We start from the raw sequence: 10,660 nt of genomic DNA, 5'->3' as shown, positions 1-10,660 counted from the left end.
TACAGTTTACTAAAGGTATTCCAAATTTTTCTCTTACTAAATAATAAACACAGTGTTTGCTGCTTTTTTGTTCAGAGATAAAAACGTTAAAGTGAATAAAAAAATTAAAGTAAAACCAAATATCATAAACTCTTTGACTGCTTACCATATCCAAGACATGCAAAAACTATTCCATCTTTCGAAAGTGACTGTCACACACTAGTGGAGATATTCTGCTTTCTTTTCAATTTTTCACTCAAAACATAATATTCTTTTGAATTTTCCAAATCAATTCTTCTATCTATAATAACACAAAACCGACGTTTCAATAATGTACACCTTTTCTTCTAACTTAAAAAAAATATTAATTAGTTTACCTTCATGTTAAACTTAATGGTCTATTAGTAAATTAAGAAAAGATAAGAATTTATCTGTGCGGTGTGTTCTGAGAAAAAAAGGGTTTTTTGTTAGAAAAGTTGATGAGAATAATGAAAAGTGAAATAGTTTTAAGGAAGATGAAGAAAATGGGAATGATTGAGAATCTAAGTCAAATGGTTGTAAAAGTTGGTATTGACATTTTTACTTTTACTAGTTTTGGCTGCTTAAATGGGCACTTAGCATAGGCTTTTGGGTAGTAGAAGTTCCATAGGTAGTAGGCTTGATTCAAGGAATCATGGGCTCAACAATATCACCTTAAAGTTTGCATCAAATATGCTTTCAATAGTCACATGTTCATGTCTTCAACCTTTCTATTGCTTTCATAAAGAAAATATTACATAAAAGGAAATGGATATACTCTCTTTAATAACTCAAAGGAAAATAAATCTCTTAAAAAATAATTAAAAAATATTTTGGATGTGTAGTATGAAATTTCAATCAAAACACTTATTCATAATTTCTTTTTCAAATCTTTTATTGTTATTTTCTTTCTCTATAGGAAAGTTTTTTAAGTTCTTGATATTTCAACTCCAAACCGTACAAATAGTATCTCACAAAGACATTCCAACATTTAAGTCAATAATATAGTTAATTGTTTATCACAATAAAATTTTAAATTCACAATAAATACAATCACCATAAAAAAGAAATTCTGAATTGAATGAATTTCAGATAAAAATTTGTATATAATGTGATGGGTATAATAGATTAAAAAAATATTTTAATAGATATAATTATATGACCACCATTTTACTTTTAAAAATAAATGTGATATAAATTTAAATTAAACATTATTATTATTATTTCATATGAAAGCAATATATTTAAAAAAGTAATATACACTATAAAGGGAGGAGAATCGATTTGGTGAGAGAGGAATAGATTCTCCTCCTTTCATATTTTTACACAAATTCAAAGTTCTTTTTCTTTCAGCACCTCACCACACTACAGCAGAGTTGCCACAGTGTATTCTAACATACAACAAGCAATAGCAGAAGGTATATGATATTTGTTCTTGCTTAGGTCACTTTCCTTTGAAATCTTTCATTTTTACAAGAGAACTCAGATAAACTTAACTTGCAAAAAGCATATTTCAATTGCTTTTCATCAACAATAAATCACTTGAAATAAACACAGCATAAGTATATATTATGCTAATTAAGACAACTAACTAATATAAAATATTTTTACTAATTATAGTAAAAATAATATTTTAGAAAGTATCTTTCATCGAATATTAATATAAATAAATAAAAATAAATCACTGAAAATAAAAGCTTAACTAATTAACTTTTACCTTTTCTTTATGAATTATTTAAATGCGTATTTAATGTTAATGGTTTCCTTCTTTAATATAACTTTTAAAATAAATTTCACTGGCTTAATCTATTATGCGAAACGAGATTTTTAAAATAAGAAATACATAGCATTTCATTAAAGCCAACTAAGTTTGTAAAATATTTTAATTGAAAGTAATAATAAATATTGTTGAAAATAAACCCAATTACATTTTTCCTATGCATTTTAAAAATAATTAAGCGTCTACACAGAATCTATGCAAATTATATAAAACATAATTTCATATAAATACAAGTGACTGAGATAGATGCTTTCATTCTCTCTTTTCTTTTTCTCTATATTCTTTGCATAAATTTATTGTCGAAAAAATAGAACTATGAATGCGTGTTTGGAATTTAGTTGTTGATATATGCAATGCATTTTCTCACTTTTTTTATTCTTTGAAAAAGGAATTTTCCACATAAAAAGTTTCACATGTCCAAACACGACCTGAGTCTACTAAGTCAAAATAGTTATTTTTAAATAATTTTAACTCCAATTATATTTTTCTTACTATATAATATTTAAGATGGCTAATTTTTAACTAATTCTTTTTCGGTTTAATTGCTTTTTTTGTTGAAGTGTGTCAAATTCGTCTTCTTTTTAGAAAAATGTCAATTTCGTCCTCATATAAAAAAAATTTGTATCAATCAAGTCATCTCCGTTAAAAACAAACTAATGGTGTTAAAAACTTAAAGTGAGTTTTGAATAATAACCACTTCATGGGTCCGATCCCTAATTTTGCAGTGGATAAAGTGAACTTTGAAAGCAATGATTTTTAACGAAGATGACTTAATTGACACAAATTTTTTCTATATGAGGACGAAATTGACATTTTTCTAAAAGAGAGACGAATTTGACACACTTCAACCAAACTGAGGACAAAAGAAACAATTAAACCTTTAGTTTTAATAATGTGTGTTTTATAATAGGTCTTGGAATAAAGGTAAGTGATATTTAATATTTGTTCTGGGCTGAAACTAGAGTGACCCAAAATTCATAAGACGCACTTCATTCCCACATCATATTTTCTAAGTTCATTATATGCTATTATTTTGTTTTTACTTCTAATGACACCTTGTGGAAACCATTTTATTTTTTATTTTTTATGAATACGCAATGAAAGTGTGTTTTTATTTGGTGTAAGGGTGTGGTGAAGTAATAGACAAAAAAAGAAAAAAATTAATGAAAATCATTAAATATATTCTTAACTTTGAAAATATTGAATTCTTGGACTTTCTTTAATAATTATTATTTGTTTTGATTTCTTGATATAAAGTCTTTGAGGAAAATTTGAGAGATTAATAAAATCTTTCAAAACATAATATTATATTTAAATATAATAAGAAGTTCAATTTAATTTTTAATTTTCCATCCAAAATCCAAGCAAAAAATTTATATTAAAATTAAAAATAGATAAAAAATAATTGCTTTGATCACGCTTTCAATTTTTTAGATTAATTTCGAATTGTTACTTTTTTTAATGAGTTGATATTTAAACAGTCCTACATTGAAACTTGTAAGTTAAAATTGTTGTCCCGGTCATGCAGACAAAGAAACTTAAAAAAAATGACAAGTGGTCTCAGTTGGATAAAATATCTTTATCCTACCCACATAGCTATATAGAAAATTACATTAGGTTCACATGTTTGTGACATGTAATCATAAAATCATTATACAAATTGTTGTCATAAAGTTTGACCTACATAGCCCAGGAACCGGCCACAAACATAATTTTTTTTTTTCCTAGAGTCATCCACAACTTTTCCTGCTTCAAAATTCCACTTTATTCTAATCTCATTCATTGATTTTATCACCCATATGGGTCTTTTATGTTTGCCTTTACATTGATTTTACATTGATTTTATTACCTTTACAACATCCTAAAAAATGAAAAAAAATTAACAAAAAATAAGATAAATAATGTCTTAATAATTATACTTAACTTAATTATACAAAAAAAAAGTCAAAACTAATTTAATATCTTATCTCATAAAATATATTTATCATTAGCAAAAAAAAAAATATTACTATGCTTATTATGTCTCGGTTCAGCAGAAACCGAAACATAAAATGGTACAGTGACATTTTTTAAAATTTTTGCAACAATATATGTCACGATTGTTTAAGAACCGAAGCAGTATATAACATATGACCTCGGATGTGTATAGAACTGAAACCAAAAACTCTATAAGACACTGACAATCTAGTCAACTGTCTGATGAAAATCTTCATACAAGACTTTTGCCCTCAATTTTGTCCGAAACATAAAATGGTATAGTGACATTTTTCAAATTTTTGCGACAGTATATGTCACGATTGTTTAAAAATCGAAGCAATATATAACATATGACCTCGGATGTCTATAGAACCGAAACCAAAAACTCTACAAGACACTGACAATCTAGTCAACTATCTGATAAAAATCTTCATACAAGACTTTTGACCTCAGTTCTTTGCAAAACCAAGATCAAAAACCCCTGCAAAAAGCTGAAAATTGAAATGGCCAACTTAATATCATAAAATTAATTTATAAACTAAAATTTATAGATAAAATTATCCACAAACAATACGTTTATATTAATAAACTTAGTTTAATATATAAAACCAATTTATAAGATGAAATTTGTACTTTATTTATATAATTTAAATCCAAATAAATAATAAATATATTTATAATTATTAACCTTTACTACTGAAAATTGTAAAACTATCCACAACATTTATTAACCTTTATTAAAGAAAGTAAAACTATCCACAACAGTTATTAACCTTTACTAAATGTGGCACTTAATCATCTTAATATTCACAACATTTATAAAAATTTATAACCATTTAGCAATGGTGTTTTCATGAGAAACAAATACTTGTAATAAACAAATTATTACCTGTTTTTGCCCTTTGACATTTGATACATGATGCAAAAGCAAGAACATTAGAGAGGGTGGAATTTTGGATTCTATGGTAGAGAAGACAAACATGACATCAGAAATGGTAAGTGGATGGCACGATGATTTAGAAAGAGCCGTTGAGGATTTCAGGAGTCGTGATCTACGTATAATGCTTTACTTTCCTCAAACGACAGATCAAGAAAATGAAATGTTATGCATCTGTTGGCATATATGCACATTTATCAAATAACAAGTTGCATGAAAAATATTCATTTGGTGATCGTGAATAAGATTTTCAAAGGTGGAGAAACCAAGCAACTGAAAGCTGTTTAACAGGGCTCATTATCATAAACTATTCACGTTTGAATAGAAAAAAGGCTCAAAGTATTCATCTTTGAATAAAAAACTGTCTGAGAAATACCACTAATCTTACACGCATGGAGAATCCTCCAAATGGCAGCACCCCAAGTAATAATGCTCAACTCTCTTTAGTACTTTTGTTCTTGTCTTTAGCACAAACTACACAAATAGAAAGAGCCAAAAATTCGATGCATTTAATAATCAAACAGCTAACTTCTTTTACAATTATTTTAATGTAAAAAAAGTGCCTTAAAGAAGGTCTCAGACTCAGAATAATCCAATTTTGTGTGAAACATGAGAATGAAGAAAACATCCTCGTCACAATGAATGATGTTCTATCTGCTATGATGGTCTCCCAAGGCTTGTTACCATCTGGGTCTCTGCTAGATTCTTTGATTCATATATCCAAAGAAGTTGATTCAATGGAAAAGTTTCCCTTCGTACACATAAGAAACGTTTCATCCATGATCAGAAGGATCAAGCTTCTTTCTTCTTTGTTTGAAGAGATTAAAGAATCGGGTACTCCACTTCCTCCTTCTTCAATCCTGTGTCTCACAGAACTGTTCTCTGTGATAAGAAGAGTTAAGGTTTTGATCCAAGACTGCAAAGATGGAAGCTCTCTTTGGAGTCTGATACAGTTAGAGTTCATTTCTAACCAATTTTATGTGCTGGTGAAGGAGATGGGAAGGGCCCTTGATATTCTTCCTTTGAGTTTGCTCAATGTAACATCAGATATTAGGGAACAGGTGGAGCTTCTTCACAAGCAAGCAAAGAAGGCTGAGTTATTCGTTGATCCTAGAGAGCTTCATCGAAGAGAACAACTTAAACTAGCAATGGCCAACAACAGTTTACAAAAGAAGAAGAACAAAGGGTTTGTTGACTTTGGAAAAGTGGAAGAAATACTCAGCAGCATTGGTCTGAGAACCCCGTCAGATTATGATGGAGAAATATCAAAGTTAGAGGCTGAAGCTCAGAACCAAGCTGGCACAGGAGGACTCATCATTGTCTCCAATATAAACAACCTCATATCGTTGGTGTCTTATTCCAAAACCATGATATTCAGAGATGGAGAGAGTAGTAGAAATGAAGAAGATTATAAGCCACTGTCTTCATTTTTGTATAACAAAGTTCATGATAGTTCTTCATCTTCTCAGTCCATGACACCTAATGTTCCTGATGAATTTCGTTGTCCAATAACACTTGACTTAATGAGGGACCCCGTGATTGTGTCATCTGGGCACACATATGATAGAACATCAATTGCACAATGGATAAACTCTGGTCATCATACATGCCCCAAAAGTGGGCAAAGGTTAATTCACACTGCTTTAATACCCAACTATGCATTGAAGAGCCTTGTTCAGCAATGGTGCCATGACAACAATGTCCCAGTTAATGAACCTTCAACCGAGGGAAACAACCACAAGAAGAAGAACTCGAAGGAGGAGGCCATCGACCATATTTCTGCAAACAAAGCTGCTGCAGATGCTGTCAAAATGACAGCAGAATTTCTTGTTGGAAAATTGGCAACTGGTTCTGCTGACATCCAAAGGCAAGCTGCATATGAACTTCGGTTACTTGCAAAAACCGGCATGGTCAACCGGAGTGTCATAGCTGAAGTAGGGGCCATTCCCTTTCTTGTAACACTTCTAGGATCTCAAGATTCAAGAATTCAAGAGCATGCAGTGACAACCTTGTTCAACCTCTCCATATTTGACAACAACAAGATTTTGATCATGGCAGCAGGAGCAGTTGATAGCATAGTAGAAGTACTTGAATCAGGGAAGACCATGGAGGCAAGGGAGAATGCAGCAGCAGCAATATACAGCTTGTCTATGGTGGATGAGCTGAAAGTGCATATTGGAGGAAGACCAAGAGCAATACCTGCTTTAGTTAGACTCTTGAAAGAAGGCACTTCAATAGGGAAAAAAGATGCTGCATCTGCACTGTTCAATCTTGCAGTTTACAATCCTAACAAAGTTAGTGCTGTTAAGGCTGGTGCAGTTGCTGTGCTGGTAGAATTGCTGATGGATGACAAGGCTGGCATAACAGATGATGCACTTGCAGTGCTTGCTTCACTCCTTGGTTGCTCTGAGGGATTGGAAGAGATAAGAAATAGTAGAGCGTTGGTGCCACTTCTTATTGATCTTCTGAGATTTGGTTCAGTGAAAGGGAAGGAAAATTCAATAACCCTTTTGCTGGGACTGTGCAAAGAAGAGGGAGAAGTGGTTGCAAGAAGACTCTTGGCAAATCCAAGAAGCATTCCTTCTCTTCAAAGCTTGGCTTCTGATGGATCTTTGAGAGCTAGAAGAAAAGCAGATGCACTGCTCAGACTCCTCAACAGGTGCTGCTCTCAGCCTCATCATTCTGTTTGATCATGATATTCACATCACTTCACACTTGTATATTTTGTGAATGAAATTCGTATACTTCAAAAATAGCTCATCATTTCTTGTTTACAATTTTTTGTTTCAATGCTTTGGAACTTTGCACAAATGACTGCTGATTAAGAAATAATCCTGTCAGAAGAATATATTATCTCTATCTATTAAAAACTAAGAAAAAACTTAAAGAAGATATTGTTATTGAGTAATCATTTCTTTTCTCTAAGTGGCTCATAATAATAAATTCTTTTAATGTGTGACTAGTTATTTGTTTTCACTTGGTTTTTAATAATTCTAAATGAAGTTTGTATTAAATTAAACTAATAATGTAAGTTGTGCATTATTTAATTATTACTGTTGAAAATATTAAGAAATTAGATTTTGATATTTTGACAACCGGACACTTATCATTATTTTATTGGTCTGTTTGAATTTATGTTTAAAAAAAATATTTAAAACAGATTAGTTACAAATTATTACATATACGTTGTCAAAAAATTATTAAAAGAATTATTATTAAAAGAAATTTTTCCTATGAAATTTTGTAAATGAGTATCACTTATTAACTATGTTGGTGTTGAAGACTTTGGATTCATTTTTTATTATACAGAATGTGACACGATATTAAAATTTAGACGGTAGAGGTTATTGTATTCAAACTAATGTGTTTGAGTTAAGGTATCCTCTTAACTATGTAATTATATTAAAATTCAATGGGTATTATATGTTATATTACACTTAAATGGTATGATGTGTTTGATTTGGTTTTGTTTTGAATTTTATATTTAGAAGTGAAAATATTTGTAATTGAAGTTTAATTTTGACATCCTGAAGTTACAAACATTGTATTATTTTTTTCTTACTACTGTTTGATGTGGAATATTAAGAATAAAAGCTGTATTAAATTATTAGCAATTTAACTATTTAATCTTGAATCGCTACTATGTATTATTGCTGCATTTTCCATTTCAATTTTAAAAACATTATTACTTTATTCCTTGGGTGGGAATGGAATATTGTTTGAAAGTATTAATTATACCATATAGTAAATATTTCAAACATCAACAAAACTATTTGGGCGTTGATCCCTGCACCTCCACCTTCTTGGATCTCTACCTCCCCATCCCATTTTTATCCCTTGTTTTTTTAATTTATATTTTTATTTTTTATTTATATTCCTATTATACCCTTATGTAAAATTTAATTTATAAAATAATTTTAATTTTAATCTCCTATAGGAAAAAGCCTATTTTCTTTTCTCACGTTCTGCTCTATGTAGTTTCTGTTTCAGTTTTTCAAATTCTTGTTGTGCTCTCTTTTCTTTCACTCTGAAAATCTTCTTTGACGTGGTGAAAGGAAAGTTGCGATTGTAAAGAATTCTTCATCTCTTCTTCGTGATCGTGTTTGCAGCGTCTTGGTTGAAGGTGTACCAGTAGGAAGAGATACGTAAGCGCTGGAGAGATACGTAATTCACAGTTTAAAAATAGTCTAAACGGATCTGATTATCCGTCGTCGGATGTCAACATCTGTTTAGGAGAAACGGATGTCGACATCCATTTATGTATAATATATATTATATTCATATTATATATTATGTTTACATTATATATAATATATAAATTATATTTATATTATATATTACGTTTACGTTACGTATAATATATATATATATATATATATTATATTTTTAATGAATCTATCAAAAATATAAGGTATAAGCTATTTTCTTTTTTTATTTATTATTCCATTTATTATATTATATTTATATTATAAATATTTTTTATATTTAATGTTTTTAATAATATATATTTTTTATTTCTATTTTAATTGTTTAAGAATTTTATAATTATATAAAAAATTACTTATTACTTTAATTATATGAAATATATAATTTAGTTATATTAATATTTTTATATTTGTTTGATTAATTATTAATTATGTTAATAAGAATCATTATAGTTTTATAGGTGATTATTATTTAAAATGGATGAATATCTTCATGTGGATTCTCAAGTTGGTTCTAGTTTACTTGTAGGTCGTCTCCTAGCTAAACCTTGTGCAGAACTCTCTCCTCGAGAACTTTGTTCTCGAGAACTCTCTCCTCGAGAACTCTCTCCTCGAGAACTCTCCCCTCGAGAACTCTCCCCTAGAGAACTCTCCCCTCGAGAACTCTCCCCTCGAGAACTCTCCCCACGAGAACTAAAAGATGCACCTCGTGTTCTTACCATTTCTGAAAAAAAAAATTTAATTAAATTAATAATTATTTCTTATATTTTTTCAATAATTTAATAATAATTATTTTATTAACTAAAATGATTTTAATAATAATTATTTTATTAACTAAAATAATTTTAATATAATTAAATAACATATTATAAAATAATACTAAATTTAAATACTGTATAAATTAATTAAAAATACAATAAACTAATAAAACAAAAAAATTAAAACAAAATAATTACGTAAGAAAATAAAAAGTTAAAAATTAATTACTTATAAAATAAACTAAAAACATAAAAATAAAAATTGGCCCTAAACGGATGTCGACATCCGTTAAGTTCTGTCTTCTTCCTCCTACGTAGACACCTCTACCACCAAAATGAAACCAAACAAAACTAACAATGGTGCACAACCAGAGCATAAATCAATGCAATCTTAAACACTAAATCACATACATTTACAAAGCAAGAAATTAACACGCAACGAAAACTAATCTCGTAGACGACATAAATGAAACAAAACAACAGTGCCGCACCACCGCGTCGCACCGCCGCAGAGGAAGAATTGACTGCAAAAGTTGAAAATTTTCAGAGAAGGTGGAGCGTGGGGTTAAGAATACAAAGGGAAGGGGAGGTGGGGTGGGGTTGAGAATGCAAAGGGAAGGGGAGGTGGGGTGGAGTTGAGAATGCAAAGGGAAGGGGAGGTGGGGTGGAGTTGAGAATGCAAAGGGAAGCGGAGGTGGGGCTCTTCGGGTACGTGAAAGTGAAAGATGAAGAAAGTAAAAGTGAAGAAAGTAAACTAAAATTAGGGTTTTATTAGGAGGGTTAAAAAAGTAAAAAAGAAGGGAGTGGGTTGGAGGATGGGTTTGGGGAGGTGAAGGCATTAACGCCCAAATTATTTTGGTTTAAATTAAAAGATAACGAGAGAACTTTCACTTTCTTAATAGAAGTTTTTTCTTTTCTAACGGGCCTAAGCCCAATAACTAAAGAAACTAGTAAGTCAAATGAACAGTGCCTGTAACATAAGCTAACAATGGATCATGAAAATCAT

The 10,660-nt window shown here is 29.9% G+C and overlaps 1 protein-coding gene across 1 annotated transcript; it reads left to right on the top strand.

The window, feature by feature from the left end:
* Nucleotides 1–5,329: 5,329 nt before the first annotated feature.
* On the top strand, nucleotides 5,330–8,669 carry LOC106763297 (U-box domain-containing protein 1-like). The gene is made up of 2 exons (XM_014647501.1): nucleotides 5,330–7,356; nucleotides 8,621–8,669. Exons 1-2 carry the CDS (start codon nucleotides 5,330–5,332, stop codon nucleotides 8,667–8,669), a joined length of 2,076 nt encoding a protein of 691 aa, XP_014502987.1.
* Nucleotides 8,670–10,660: the final 1,991 nt, after the last annotated feature.

Source organism: Vigna radiata, chromosome 6 (assembly GCF_000741045.1).
Source record: "Vigna radiata var. radiata cultivar VC1973A chromosome 6, Vradiata_ver6, whole genome shotgun sequence".
Lineage (NCBI taxonomy): Eukaryota > Viridiplantae > Streptophyta > Magnoliopsida > Fabales > Fabaceae > Vigna > Vigna radiata.
This window is presented reverse-complemented; position numbering and strand designations above follow the sequence as displayed.

What these genes read in the sequence shown, in the direction of transcription:
- LOC106763297 (XM_014647501.1), top strand. Translation starts at nt 5,330, where the DNA reads ATGAATGATGTTCTATCTGCTATGATGGTCTCCCAAGGCTTGTTACCA. An exon ending in AGACTCCTCAACAGGTGCTG is followed by an intron (nt 7,357 to 8,620) that starts CTCTCAGCCTCA and finishes TTAATTTTAATC; the next exon opens with TCCTATAGGAAAAAGCCTAT.